This window comes from Scyliorhinus canicula, chromosome 29 (assembly GCF_902713615.1).
Source record: "Scyliorhinus canicula chromosome 29, sScyCan1.1, whole genome shotgun sequence".
NCBI classification, from domain to species: domain Eukaryota; kingdom Metazoa; phylum Chordata; class Chondrichthyes; order Carcharhiniformes; family Scyliorhinidae; genus Scyliorhinus; species Scyliorhinus canicula.
The window spans coordinates 11,024,221-11,038,803 of NC_052174.1; the positions used below are offsets into that span (position 1 = coordinate 11,024,221).

General features: G+C 46.2%; 1 protein-coding gene across 2 annotated transcripts; it reads right to left on the bottom strand.

The window, feature by feature from the left end:
- Positions 1-1,695: 1,695 nt before the first annotated feature.
- Positions 1,696-14,246, bottom strand: LOC119958429 (histidine N-acetyltransferase-like). Of its 2 annotated transcripts, XM_038786968.1 has the most exons (5): positions 13,790-14,246; positions 12,085-12,178; positions 10,895-11,056; positions 6,451-6,663; positions 1,696-2,764 (listed from the first exon to the last, which is right to left on the bottom strand). In XM_038786968.1, exons 1-5 carry the CDS (start codon positions 13,816-13,818, stop codon positions 2,195-2,197), a joined length of 1,068 nt encoding a protein of 355 aa, XP_038642896.1. In that variant the 5' UTR covers positions 13,819-14,246; the 3' UTR covers positions 1,696-2,194. The 2 variants fall into 2 exon arrangements, with proteins under 2 accessions (XP_038642896.1, XP_038642897.1); XM_038786969.1 differs by lacking the exon at positions 10,895-11,056.
- Between the last annotated feature and the right edge of the window lie 337 nt (positions 14,247-14,583).

Consider the following 14,583-nt stretch of genomic DNA (forward strand, 5'->3'; position numbering starts at 1 on the left):
TACTAGCAGCGCAGGTACACGCCTTCGAGCATCTCCCATGCCCACAAATTGCAAATGCAGATGTGTTGAGCAGGCTGTCGACATCGTTCCTGTCGCCGCCGAGAGCCAGTGCAGTCATCTCCACGCTGAATTTCATGGATACCTTGCCGCAGCACAGATACATGATTGGAAGCAGGAAGAACCCATATGGGTGAACATCTGCCATGTTGCCGTGTATGTGGGACAGCACCAGAAGCTGCTCGAAGAACTGCTAGTCGATGCGGCCAAAGTGTTGGAGCTCAGCATGGACGAAGGCATTCTTTTGTGGGCGCTCGCATCATCCGGGGCTATCAAGTATGAAAATGCGAGCCCAGAGCAATGCATGGTGGTCAGGCCTGGCTGGCGAAGGAGAAAGATCGGACTAACTGTATGCCAGCTGCCAAGAGTAGCAAAGAGTTCCCGTTACATCCATGGGAATTGGCGGGCCGGCCATGGCTTTGTTTACACACTGATTTCACCAGGCCTTTCCAGGGGTCCATGATTCTGTTCATAGTGGACGCCCATTCCAATTGTCTGGAAGTCCACCAAATGTCAGGCACCACATCGAGGTTGATGTTCGAGAAAATCCGTCTCTCCTGAAGAACTCAGCATTCCGGAAGTGCTGGTCATGGGTAATGGCACCTTCTTCATCAGCGAAGGGTTCCGACAATTCCTGAAGGCCAACAGGGCACAATATATCCACACAGGCCGCTTCCTCTCTTACCTGAACGGACTGGCTGGGCAGGTGGTGAAAAGCTTCATGAGGGGTCTGATGAAGCAGACCAGATAATCCGTGGAAATGCGACAGGCTCGGTTGTTATTGCACCATGTCGCGTACCACAATCAGTGTAGCACCGACGGAACTGTTAATGTTCCAATGACTCAGGGCCTGCCTCAGCCTTAGGCTCGCACTCACTGGCATTGGTGAGAAAGTGACAACAGAGCCAGGAACAGTAAAGGCGTGGCCCAGACTGATGAACACGGACCAGACAGTTCCAACCAAGACACGCAGTTCATGTCCGGAACTTTGGGGACGGCGACAAGTGGGTTCCTGGGAGGCATGCGACAGTCGGGGCTAGTCTCGTACAAAACACGGACACAGGAATGTACAATGTGCGAGCACCTGGGCCAACGCTGATGCCCCTCTGGGATAACCTTCCAGTCACTTCACTTCGACTCATGGGGGCTCTGGGGCATTGCCGTCTGAAAGTCTCGATACCAGGATGCGGGAGATCATCTACTCCGACTCGGATATGGAGAACCAGGCTTTGGAGATTTCCCACGTCGATGTGGTTGAGGATCAGTCACCAATGGTAATACGTACCACCCCCCATGTCGGTCCTCCAGCAAATGGCGTTCCACAACGTGCTACCCGCCTCCGATCCAGCCCCATAGCCACCGGAAGCACAGCTGAGTACGAAGTAGAGCAGGCGAACATCCTACTCCACTTTCAACAGAGGGGCCTACGGATTTGGTGTGGGACGCATATTATAACCCCCACGAGTCTCACGATGATGAACCGATTAATCCCCACATGAGCTTCGTGGGCGACGAGCTAACGCGCTGAGGAGCGGAGACCGATCAACAGGATATTGGGCTTTGGACAGATAGGCCGGCCCAGGTAGGAGGCGGACCATTGTGTGGAGGCCCAGCTGGAACTTCATTTACTTTGACAATGACACCTGTCGTTCAAATCTCTTATCGGTCTCCGCTGTGACCACTAAATATCCCCAACCTTATTCTGGGTCCCATGAAGGGTCATTGACCTGAGATGTGTAACGTTGCACTTTCAGAGAGCCCATTAGAGAAAATAAAGTATTTATCAATAAGAATTGATCAGCAGTCTGCAGCAGCAACATGGCTGCACCAAGGGCCCTCACAGGTCTCCTGCCTAAGGAAGGATCCACCAACTGTGTTCTGACCCCTTGGTGAGGGCGCAGTCAATTCGAGCCCCCCTTGACACGGAATCGCAATGTAAGTGAATCAATCAATAATTCCTGAAAATTCTTCGAGATCCTTAGCCCTAGATTGCTCCAATGACTTACACGCACCAGATTTGTAAGTAAAACACAAAAACCTTTATTTATGTGGTGAATGTGAATTTATAACAAGAAAAGGTTTGAAACATGCAGCAATTATACGAGAATAATGGCCTGCTTATCTATTTCTTTCCCCTTCACCCGCCCCACAACATTTTCAAAATATCATCCTCTACTATAACCTCATCATTCCAGTATTGCTTCCCTTTCTCAAGCCTCATTTCATTGATACAGAATTCCGATATCTGTGGGGACAGTGATGGATTTACCCCCAGGAGACAGATTACATTGTCTTGTAAAGGAGGCTGGCTTTGTAGCTGAGCAAGGAAGACATTTTTCACAGCTAATAAATCTTGCCCAAACATGTCGATCACGAAAACACGGTTCCCCATGGGACCTATGTAGGGAGCTGTGGCCAAACTCAGAGCCCTTGGGTTCACCTTTCGATCAGCTCTCCAGACGATATCTCGCTTCAGTAAAATATCCAGGTTACTCTCCAGCGGTTTGAACACGGCTGCATTCTGAATAACTCTCCCACCCGGCAGCAACGTGTCGATTACGGTTCGGTTGAGGAATATCGACCGCACATCGTCCGGCTGGAGAGGAATCTGTTCGTAACATTCGTCTCCACGTTTTTTCATGTTACTGATCACCTCGCTTATCGGACTGGGGACATTTATCGAGGGAACTTTAAGAGAAATCAGGGACTGGAAACAAAAGAAATCGGGGAAAGTGTTAGTGAAGAAAATGGGAAATGAGGATGAAATACTTTGCCTTAACCTCCATACGGAAATGAAGTCACTCCCGCTTTTTAGAGGATTAGCTATCATGAATGGGGAAGTTTGAAGGGACAATTTACAGGAACTGGGTCAGTTATAAGTTGAAGGAATTTTGTGGGGAGGGCGGGAGCAGATCGGTCAGTCCGGTATCAAGAGGAGGAAGGGAGCCAGCCCGGGAGGCGGTTTTGTCCAAGAGGGACATCTGCTTGGGAGGGTGGTCAGTTTGAGAAGGGGGGTGGTCAGTGTGAAGGGGAGGGCGACTGTCAGTCTGTGAAGGGGGGAAATCAGTGCAGGAAGGAGGTGCCTCAATCCTGGCGGGAGCAGTCTGGGAGAGTTGGCCTTTCGTGTGGGTGAGGGCGGGGTCAGATTTGGTCACACCTGGGTTGGGGATGTGAATGGGGGCAGGGGTCTGTCGATAGGGGGCGTGGTGGGGGTCAGGTCAGACACGGGATCCGGTGTCTGATCAACTGATCAGATATTTGGGACATCAGCGCACGGTCGTCCAAAAAGATAGCACCACTCCCTCCGTACTGTGCTCCCAGTGTAAGCTTTGGTTTTAATGATCCAGTTTTTTTTTAACATTACAGCGCAGTATGGGCCCTTTGGCCCTCGATGTTCCGCCGACCCGTGAAACCATCTGAAGCCTATCTGACCTACACTATTCCATTTTCATCCATATGTCTATCCAGTGACCACTTAAGTGCCCTTAAATTTGGCGAGTCTACTACTGTTGCAGGCAGGGCGTTCCACACCCCTACTATCTGAGTAAAGAAACTGCCTCTGACATCTGTCCTATATCTACCACCCCTCAATTTAAAGCTATGTCCCCTCGTGTTGGTCATCACCATCCGAGGAAAAAGACTCTCACTGTCCACCCTATCTAACCCTCTGACTATCTTATATGTCTCTATTAAGTCACCCCTCAGCCTTCTCCTCTCTAACGAAAACAACCTCAAGTCCCTGAGCCTTTCCTTGTAAGACCTTCCCTCCATACCAGGCAACATCCTAGTAAATCTCCTCTGAACCCTTTCCAAAGCTTCCACATCCTTCCTATAATGTGCTGACCAGAACTGCACGCAGTACTCCAGGTGCGGCCGCACCAGAGTTTTGTACAGCTGCAGCATGACCTCGTGGCTCCGAAACTCAATCTCCCTACTGATAAAGGCTAGCACACCATATGCCTTCTTAACAGTCCTATTAACCTGGGTGGCAACTTTCAGGGATTTATGTACCTGGATGCCGAGATCTCTCTGTTCATCTACATTACCAAGAATCTTGCCATTAGCCCAGTACTCTGCATTCCTGTTACTCCTTCCAAAATGAACCACCTCACACTTTTCCGCATTAAACTCCATCTGCCACCTCTCAGCCCAGCTCTGCAGCTTATCTATGTCCCTCTGTAACCTATAACATCCTTCAGCACTATCCACAACTCCACCGACCTTCGTGTCATCTGCAAATTTACTAACCCATCCTTCTACATCCTCTTCCAGGTCATTTATAAAAATGACAAACAGTAGTGGCCCCAAAACAGATCCTTGTGGTACACCACTAGTAACTGAACTCCAGGATGAACATTTGCCATCAACCACCACCCTCTGTCTTCTTTCAGCTAGCCAATTACTGATCCAAACCGCGAAATCACCTTCAATCCCATACTTCCGTATTTTCTGCAATAGCCTACCGTGGAGAACCTTATCAAACGCCTTACTGAAATCCATATACACCATATCAACCGCTTTACCCTCATCCACCTGTTTGGTCACCGTCTCAAAAAACTCAATAAAGTTTGTGAGGCATGACCTACCCTTCACAAAACCGTGTTGAGTATCGCTAATCAACTTGTTCTTTTCAAGATGATTATAAACCATATCTCTTATAATCTTTTCCAACATTTTACCCACAACCGAAGTAAGGCTCACAGGTCTATAATTACCAGGGTTGTCTCTACTCCCCTTCTTGAACAAGGGGACAACATTTGCTATCCTCCAGTCTTCCAGCACTATTCCTGTCGACAAAGACGACATAATGATCAAGGACAAAGGCTCTGCAATCTCCTCCCTGGCTTCCCAGAGAATCCTAGGATAAATCCCATCTAGCCCAGGGGACTTATCTATTTTTACACTTTCCAAAATTGATAACACCTCCTCCTTGTGAATCTCAATCCCATCTCCCCTGGTCGACTTTACCTGAGTATTCTCCTCAACAACATTGTTTTTCTCCAGTGTAAACACTGATGAAAAATATCCATTTAACGCTTCCCCTATCTCCTCTGATTCCACACACAACTTTCCACTACTATCCTTGATTGGCCCTAATCTTACTCTAGTCATTCTTTTGTTCCTGATATACCTATAGAAAGCTTTAGGGTTTTCCTTGATCCTATCCGCCAACGACTTTTCGTGTCCTCTCCCTTTAGGTCCTTCCTGACTAACTTGTAACTCTCAAGTGCCCTAACTGAGCCTTCATATCTCATCCTAACATAAGCCTTCTTCTTCCTCTTGACAAGTGCTTCAACTTCCTTAGTAAACCACGGTTCCCTTGCACGACAACTTCCTCCCTGCCTGACAGGTACATACTTATCAAGGACATGCAGTAGCTGTTCCTTGAAAAAGCTCCACATTTCGATTGTACCCATCCTCTGCAGTTTCCTTCCCCATCCTATACATCCTAAATCTTGCCGAATAACATCATAATTGCCTTTGCCCCAGCTATAAATCTTGCCTTGCGGTATATATCTATCCCTGCCCATCGCTAAAGTAAACATAACCGAATTGTGATCACTATCACCAAAGTGTTCACCTACATCTAAATCTAACACCTGGCCGGGTTCATTACCCAGTACCAAATCCAATGTGGTATCGCCCCTTGTTGGCCTGTCTACATACTGTGTCAGAAAACCGTCCTGCACACACTGCACAAACACTGGCCCATCTATAGTACTCAAACTATAGTATTTCCAGTCAATATTTGGAAAGTTAAAGTCCCCCTTAACAACTACCCTGTTATTCTCGCTCTTGTCGAGAATCATCTTTGCTATCCTTTCCTCTACATCTCTGGAACTATTCGGAGGTCTATAGACAACTCCCAACAGGGTGACCTCTCCTGTCCTGTTCCTAACCTCGGCCCATACTACCTCAGTAGACGAGTCCTCAAACGTCCTTTCTGCCGATTAACAATGCCACCCCCCCCCCCCCCCCCCTCTTTTACCATCTTCTCTGTTCTTACGGAAACATCTAAATCCTGGAACCTGCAACAACCATTCCTGTCCCTGCTCTACCCATGTCTCCGAAATCATCACAACATCAAGGTCCCAGGTACCAACCCATGCTGCAAGCTCACCCACCTTATTCCGGATGCTCCTGGCGTTGAAGTAGACACACTTCAAACCAGCATCTTGCTTGCCGGTGCCCTCTTTCAAACTTTTAACCCTATCCCTGACCTTACTACTCTCAACATCCTGTACATTGGGACTACAATTTAGGTTCCCATCGCCCTGCTGAATTAGTTTAGTTCTGTTAGGATCTCAAACCCAGAACCTTGCAGCTCAGAGGGAAAAGTTAAACTCAGTCAATCACAGCTGGTGTGTGAGTTTAACTGCACGCGAATTGTACCTGTTTGCCTAATACACAAAATCCTTTGTTGAGCTTGGTATCTGTGACAAGAATTTGCTTCTTCACTTCCGGATACTTTGTTCTTAAAAGCTCTATAAGGTGTTTGTACATCAGCCGTGCAGCTCCTTTGCCTCGCTCCGAAGCAGCAACCTTAATATCTTCCATCAGTGCCGACTGCCCGTCATCCACGATGTGAGAAGAACACAGACCAATCTGGAAATAGAAAGGTAAGTAAAAAAGGTGAAGTCGCCATCGTCCCAGATGATCGTTGGCTGCTTTCCCCTTTGAGGGGGGAGAGCTGACTTTTGGTAATTTAACCTGAGGATCACCACACCTCAGGCACGAACCGAGGTTGAGGAGGCGTGGGTGGGGCCTTCATGAATAACCACAACCGGTACAGGAATTGAAACCACACTGGCAGATCTGCTATGCGTCATGAACCAGCTGTCCAGCCAACTGAGCTAAACTAATCTGCAATGAGAAATGGGGACTCAAAGAATCTAACAGGACAGAAGGAGGCCATTCAGTTCATCGTGCCTCTGCCAGCTCGGGGAGTTGTCTCATTGCTGTATTCTTTCTTCACACCTCTGCTATTCTCCCTTTTAAGCAGATATCTGAATTCCGTTTGGATCTTCCGATTGAACCTGCTTCCATTGGCCTTTCAGATGATGTGGTCCAGATCATAACAATCTATTACTTCAAAAGAATCATCCCTCCCCTCACAGCTGGCTCTCCAGGCAATGAACTTCACTTCAAAACCTCTTGTTTACCGATCATTCAATCATTGTAAAACAGCTTTTCCTTATTCACCCTTATCAAAAATGCTTGACAAATTTTAAAACCTCTGTTCATTTTTTCTGTCAATCTGCTTTGCTCAAAGGTTGACACCCCCAGGGTTCCAGCACCTTCTTCTATCCTAAATCTCTCATCTCCAAATTCCAGTTGAATTTCCTTGGCACCTTCTCCATAACTTCCTCCAACATGATGCCCAGAATTGGGCCCAATTCTCCTGCTGAGCCCTAACCAGCGATTTAGAAAGGTTTGCCTTAACTTGCCAATTTTTGCAGTCTAACTCTCTATTTATAACCAGCGGGATGTTCACACTGAGATAAATTGGAGAGTAACAGAATGAATACAGATTTGGCTTAGGGACCCCACCCTGTTTAAGTCAAAGACACTTCTGAAGCATACAGAAGCTGATTGCAATCTCCAGTGGAGACAATGGGAGATGAGTATCATCTCAACAAGAAACATCCTGTGCGTAATGTCCCAAACGCTTTTGTGTGTTGTGCGTTTGTGTTTGTGCTGTTTGTGTGACTTGTTGGATGTGATTTGCGTGTGATGTATGTATGCTGTGTTTTTATATATGTGCAATTCTGTGTCTGTGTGTCGATTTGTGTGCTGTATCGGATTCGTGTGTGTGTGTTCTATGTGATTGTGTGTGTGTTCTATGTGATTCTGTGTTTGTGTTGTGTGCCATTCTGTGTGTGTATGATTCTGTATGTGTGTTGTATGTGATTCTGTGTGTGTTGTGTGTGATTTGTGTTTGATTCTGTGTGTGTGTGATTATCTGAGTCTCTGTGTGTGTTGTTTGAATTGCGTTTGATTCTGTATGTCGGTGTGTGTTGTGTGTGATTTGGTTTGTGTGTGATTCTGTATGTGTATATTGTGATTCTGTGTGTGTGTGTGTTTTGTGTGATTCTGCACGGCCGTGTCTGTGAGTCTTTGTGTTGTGTGTAATTCAGTGTATGGGCGCATGTGTTGCGTGTGATGCTGTGTATGTGTGTTGTGTATGACTCTGTGTGTGCATGTTGTGTATGATCCTGTGTGTGTGTGATTCTGTGTGTTGCGGGAATATGATTGTGTGTGTTATTCAGTGAGTATGTGTGATTATGTGTGTTTTTGTGTTTGTGTTTGTTGTGTCTGATCACTGTATGCCATGCGTGGTTATGTGTGTGATTCTGTGCGTGGGTGGGTGTGATTTTGTGTGTGGCTGTGTGTGATTCTGTGCAGGGGTGTGGGTGTGATTGTGTGTGCTTGTGTTTGGTGTGTGTGATTCTGTGTGTGTGTTGTGTATGATTCTCTGTGTTTGTGTGTGTTTTGTGTGCAATTCTGTGTATGTGTTGTGTGTGATTCTGTGTGTGTGTTGTGTGATTCTCTGCATGTTATGTTTGAGTGTTGTCTGCGGTTCTGTGTGTGTGTTGCGTGTGTGTGTTGTGAATGATTCTGTGCATGTGTTGTGTGTGATTCTGGGTGTGTGTTGCGTGCGATTCTTTGTGTGTTTGTTGTTTGTGATTGTGTGTTTGGGTGCATGTGGGGTGTCAGAGTGTTTGTGGCACTGAACATCTGTAACTATGGTGACTTTAATCTGCATATAGTTTGGGCAAATCAAATTAGTCACAAGACGATCATGGAGGAATTCCAGGGGTGTCTAAGGGATGGTTTTCTGGACCAAGATGTTGAGGAAACAACTGGAGAATAGGCCGTTCTAGACTGGGTACTCTGGTAAGAAAGGAATCATTGGCAATCGAGTTGCGTGAGACCCCTTGGGATTGAGTAACCATAACATGAAAGATTTATTCATCAAGATAGAGAGTGACCTAGTTGATTCTGAGCTGAGTCCTGAATCTTACTAAAGGAAACTACGATGGTATGAGGTGTGAGTTGGCTATGATGGACTGAGAAACGTTATTTAAAAGGGTGATGGTTGCCAGGCAATGGCAGACATTCGAAGAGTGCATACGGGGGAACTGCAAGACTTTTGTATCCCTGTCTGGTGCAAAAGTAAAATGGGAAAGGTGGCCAAACAATGGAGAGTAGAGATAGCATTTGATCCAAGGAAGAAGCAGACAAATTGGCCAAGAAAAAGAGAACAGCAGGTCTGAAGATTGGGAGCAGTTTAGAATTCAGCAAAGGAGGACCAAGAAATTGATTAAGAAGGGGAAAGTAGAGTACGAGTTTAAGCTTGCAGGGAACATAGAACTGACTGTAAAAGTTTCTGTAGTTACATGAAGGGAAAAAGATTGGTGAAGACAAATGTAGGACCCGTACAGTCAAAAACAAGGGTACCTATAATGGGGGACAAAGAAATGGCTGAGAAACAAGTACACACTTTGTTTCTGTGTTCGCAAAGGACACAAATAAATACCAGAAATGTTGGGGAACGCAGGATTCAGTGAGAGAGAAACTGAAGGAGATCAATTTTAGTAGAGAATGGTGTTGGGAAAATTGATGGGATTCAAGGCTGAAACATCCCCATGATTCTATAGACTCTGGAACAGTTCCTCCAGATTGGAGGGTAGCTAATGTAACCGCACTATTTTTTTAAAAAAGAGTTAAAGAGAAGACTAGTAAGTCTGACGTCGATATTGGGGAAATTTGAAAGTCTATTATCAAAGATTTTATAGAAGAACACTAAGAAAACAGTGGCAGGATCGGACAGAGTCAACATGGATTTATGACGGGGAAATCATGCTTGACAAATGTACTAGAATTCTTCGTGGATGTAACTAGTAGAGTTGATGAGGAAGGGCCAGTGGATGTGGTTTATTTGTACTTCCAGAATACTTTTGACAAAGTCCTACAGAAGTGATTAGTGTGTAATATTAAAGTGCATGGGATCGGGGTAGTGTATTGAGGTGGATAGAAAACTGATTGGCAGACAGGAAACAAAGAGTAGGAATAAACGGGTCTATTTCCGAGTGAAGGCAGTGACCAGTGGAATCCCGCAGGGATCAGTGCTGGGACACCAGCTGTTCACAATATATAATAATGATGTAGGTCCTTGTTGAGGCCACACCTGGAGTATTGTGTGCAGTTTTAATGTTCTTATCTGAGGAAGGATGTACTTCCTATTGAGGGAGTGCAGAGGTGGTTTGCCAGGCGGATTCCTGGGATGGCGGGACTGATTTATGAGGAGGGATTGTCGGTTAGGGTTATACATGCTGGAATTCTGAAGAATGAGGGGGGATCGCATAGAAACCTATAAAATTCTAACAGAACTAGAGAGTGTAGATGCAGGAAGGATATGCCCGAAGGTGGGGGTGTCTAGAACCAGGGGTCACAGGCTAAGGATACGGGATAAACCTTTAAGGACTGTGATGAGGGAAGATTTCTTCACCCAGAGAAGGGTTAGCTTGTAGAATTTGTTACCAGTGAAAGTGATTTAAGCCATATCATCGTATGTGTTCCGGAAGGAATAAGTTATAGCTCTTGGGCGGAAGTGACCAAAAGATGGGGGAAAGCTGAATTAGTCTATTGAGTTGGAAGATCAGCCATGATGATAATGAATGGCACAGCAGGCTGGAAGGGCTGAATGGTCTCCTCCTGCTCCTAGTTTCTGTGAGAGAATCGGAATGGATTGAGGCAAAATGTAAATGGTTTTGAACATGTCAATTTCCACAATTCGAAACGTGAATCGGCCTCTGATTTCAACGGAACTCACCAGTTGACCCTGGCGTTTTGCCAAAATGACCATGCGGTTTCTCTCTCGCAGCCAGGAATGGTAGATACTCGGTATGAAATCTGCCTCTTGGTTGTAAAGGGATTGAACCTGTCCGAAATCCTTTTCTGTAGCCAGGCAAAAATCCAGGTCCGACTCTGAGTACTTGACAGATCAGCAAAGGAGAAAGATTAAAATCATTGGTGAATGTGTCATGAGGTTTGGGTTTTAATTTCTAACTGTCCAGTGGCAGAACTGGACAAGGACTGACATTGAAACAGAAGGATAATTCAGGAGGAGAGGGAGATTGGACAAAGAGGTTGGTTTCCAAAGATGTTCCTGAAGGAAGAGACAGAGGTTAAAGTGAAAGTGTCTGGATGGTGGAGGCACAGTGACCAATGGTCAGGCAGAGGCTGAGGAGATGCACAAGAGGCCCGAGTTGTGGGAACAGAGGTTTCCTTGAAGGATGTTGGGCTGGAGGAGGTGACCAGGATAGGAAGAGACACACCCAGGAAGAGAGTGAACGGGACGATCTGAACTTTAAACTGGAGAACTTGGAGCCAACATCGATCAGCCAAGGTGGGTGAGCAGCACTTTGTTACGGGTTACGTGACAGAGGGTTAGGCTCAGCTGACACACATGGAGGGTGGAGCCAGCCAGGAAAGGGTTGGAGTAGTCGGGTCGGGAGCTGACAGAAACAAGGGTGAAAATTTCAGAAGCTGCTGGACACTGAGGCCAGTGCAGAGGCTGGGGAAGTTATGGAGATGGAAGAATTCCCTTTGGGCACTATAATTCAATGTGCCTCCTCCACATTCTCAGGCTGTGAATTCCTAACGACTCACTGAGTAAAAATGTTTTCCTTGTGTCATCTCTGGTTCTTTTACCAATCATCTCTGGTTTCCGATCCTTCCACCAATGGGAGCAGTTTTTCCACCTCGACTACATCCAGACTTTTCTCAAAGTTCACTTCTTCAGGAACAATCCGAGCTTTTCCCATTTGTCCACGTGTCTGAAATCCCACATCCCCGGAAACATTCTCGTCAATCTTTACCCCACACTCTCTGAATCCTCTATGTCCCTCCCGAAGTGCGGTGCTGGGATTTGGACAGCATTTACATTTGGTCGATCACATCTGGGTCACGAGGTGACTGTTGGGTTAAAAAGTGTCTGGGAGAGCAGCTCACATTACCCACCTGTCTGGTCGTATAGCTCCTCACTCCGGGCCTCCCCATCGGTCGCCCGCCTGGTGCTCTCAAGTAACTCTGGATCGCAGAAGACCTCATCGCCCTGGATTCGGGTGGGTGTGGAGATGGGATGGCAGAACACGAGAAGCCAAATTAAATGAAAAATATTTCTCCAGTGAGGTTGGTTGAATAATAAGTTTTTCCCAGGGAACCAGGACAACGGATTGACTCTTTAAATATAGACCGTGGAACAGTTCCATCCACATAAGAGAGCGAACGGGACTCACGTTAACATCACACCCATCAAATAGTGTCTCTGGCAGTGCTGCACTCTCTCAGTGTAGCACAGGAGGGTCAGAGCCTGGATTACATGATCAGGTTTCTGGAGAGGCCCTTCTGACTCAGGGGTGGGGTAAACACCCAGGTAGAATAACCTGAATTGCAAATATTCTTTATGCAAAAAAGTGGGTTGCAACCACAGTAAAATGTGATTAAACTGGCTGTGAATGTAGAGACCTTCTTCTGGGTCCACACCTCTCTGTTTTTCACATTCTGTCTGCCATTTATCAGGTTTTAATTCATTTTAACCCCCTGAGTGGTTGTTCAATGTAACATGGGGGCAGCGGATCCCCCAGGTCAAGGAGGAGAGGCCCCGGCTCCCCTTTAATGGTCATATTGACAGGACCAAAGAGCTGGCGGCCATGTTGGTGTTGACGGTAACTCTGGAATAAACCATGAATAAGCCGTCGAAGGTGAATTATTGAGCAGTTCCATCGTTGGATTTTATCTTATTTTGCACTGGCTCTTACACAGTTTTTAAGCGGTGAGAAATGTGTCTGGAAAAGGGAGTTTAGAGAGTTACTGCTCTGTCCCTACCTAACGCTCCCCCGCCCTCCGCCCGGGACTCAGAAGCTTCAGGGAACAGCTGCTCTTTCACATCGAATCATTTTAGTCTCGGGGTGGGGGGGGGGGGGGGGGGGGGAACACGCAAGTCTCAAACCAATCGAACAAGAGTCAGTTACTGAGGACAAACACACACCTCCTCTTCCTGGGAAGTTCAATAGAAAATTTCCCCACACTAGTCACTGGATTACTGTGGAGCAGCGCTTGGCGTTATCAACGGAATAGTCCAGACTGACATTGTTTAAAGGCAGCAGAAAATAGTGGAGAAAGGGAGGGAGAAAAAGAGCCCAAGAGATAGAAAGTAGAGCTGAGAGAAAAAGTGAGAAAGACTGAAAGAACCGAGCAAATGGAGAGAGTGTGTGGAGACCATTGAGTGACAAAAACACAGCGGTATATTGATATTGCACAATGAGTTTTCATTGAATTGCATTAGAAAGATGGATGGATGGACGGCCATTATCCTGGTGTCAATTGCCAGATGGTGGTGAGGATACAAAGAAAACAAGAGTTAGTCATTCACACCATAGTTATAGACAATCATTAATATTACAGTAAAGTTTAAAGTAAAAAATGAATGCACCGGTATGAACATTTTACTACAAATAATAATACATTGCAAAATACAGGTTTCCTTCATTTACAGAGTAAAAATGAAATGTCTGCAAGATTCTGTATTTTCTATTAAATTCACAGATCATCTGTTGTGAGGCTGTTCATTCAATATCTCAATCATTGACACACTATGTCTGAGTTTATAAAGTTAGCAGAGGAACAGATGTTAACAGTTCAGGCAGAGAAATTAGTTCATTACCTGTTGCAAGTTGAGAGAGATAGACCCATATTCAGAAGTCCTGGTTCTGTCTGTGTTACATATACTGACCAGAACAACCCAACTGGTGGAAGAGAGACGGATGTTGGGATTTTCCCCTCACACACGGCAGGAATCCTTCCTTCAGAGTAGGAGATAGAATTGAGACATGTCACAGCAGATCCTCCAACGTGCAGGTGAACAGAAATTTCCCCTCCTGTGTTCACATACCCGATGGCACTATCCTATTTGCAACTAAAGTTACATTTGCATGTGGATTAGTGTGGGGAGGGATTGAACTAATTTGTCGGTTTGGTGAAGAGGGGTGCAGCATTCAGACGCAGTGCAAGCTGTGGTTCAATTGGTCGCACTTTGACCTCTGAGTCACAATGTTCCTGGGTCAAGTCTCACTCAAGGGCTTGAACCAACACTGACTCTCTGGCGCAGTGCTGAGTGGGTGCCTCACTGTCAGAGATGCTGCCTCTCTGATGAGATGTTAACCTGAGGCCCTGTCTGCCTGCTTGAGAGGACGGAAAGGATCTCGTGGCTCTGTTTGGAACATTTCCAGAAACACATTAATAATAATTTTTATTAGTGTCACAAGTAGGCTTCCGTTAACACTGCAATGAAGCCACTGAGAAAAGCCCCTTGTCACCAGATTCTGTCGCCTGTTCTTGTACACAGAAGGAGAATTCAGAATGTCCAAATTACCTAGCAGCACGTCTTTCAGGACTTGTGGGAGGAAACCGGAGCACCCGGAGGAAACCCACGCAGACGGGAGAAAGTGCAGACTCCAC

Bases quoted from the DNA above. Each gene is read 5' to 3' on its own strand.
- LOC119958429 (XM_038786968.1), bottom strand. From the start codon at position 13,818: ATGGGTCTATCTCTCTCAACTTGCAACAG. The intron at 6,664-10,894 runs GTGAGTTCCGTT...TTCTATTTCCAG, and splicing joins CAAAACGCCAGGGTCAACTG to ATTGGTCTGTGTTCTTCTCA. The intron at 2,765-6,450 runs GTACAATTCGCG...TTTTGTTTCCAG, and splicing joins TTTGTGTATTAGGCAAACAG to TCCCTGATTTCTCTTAAAGT.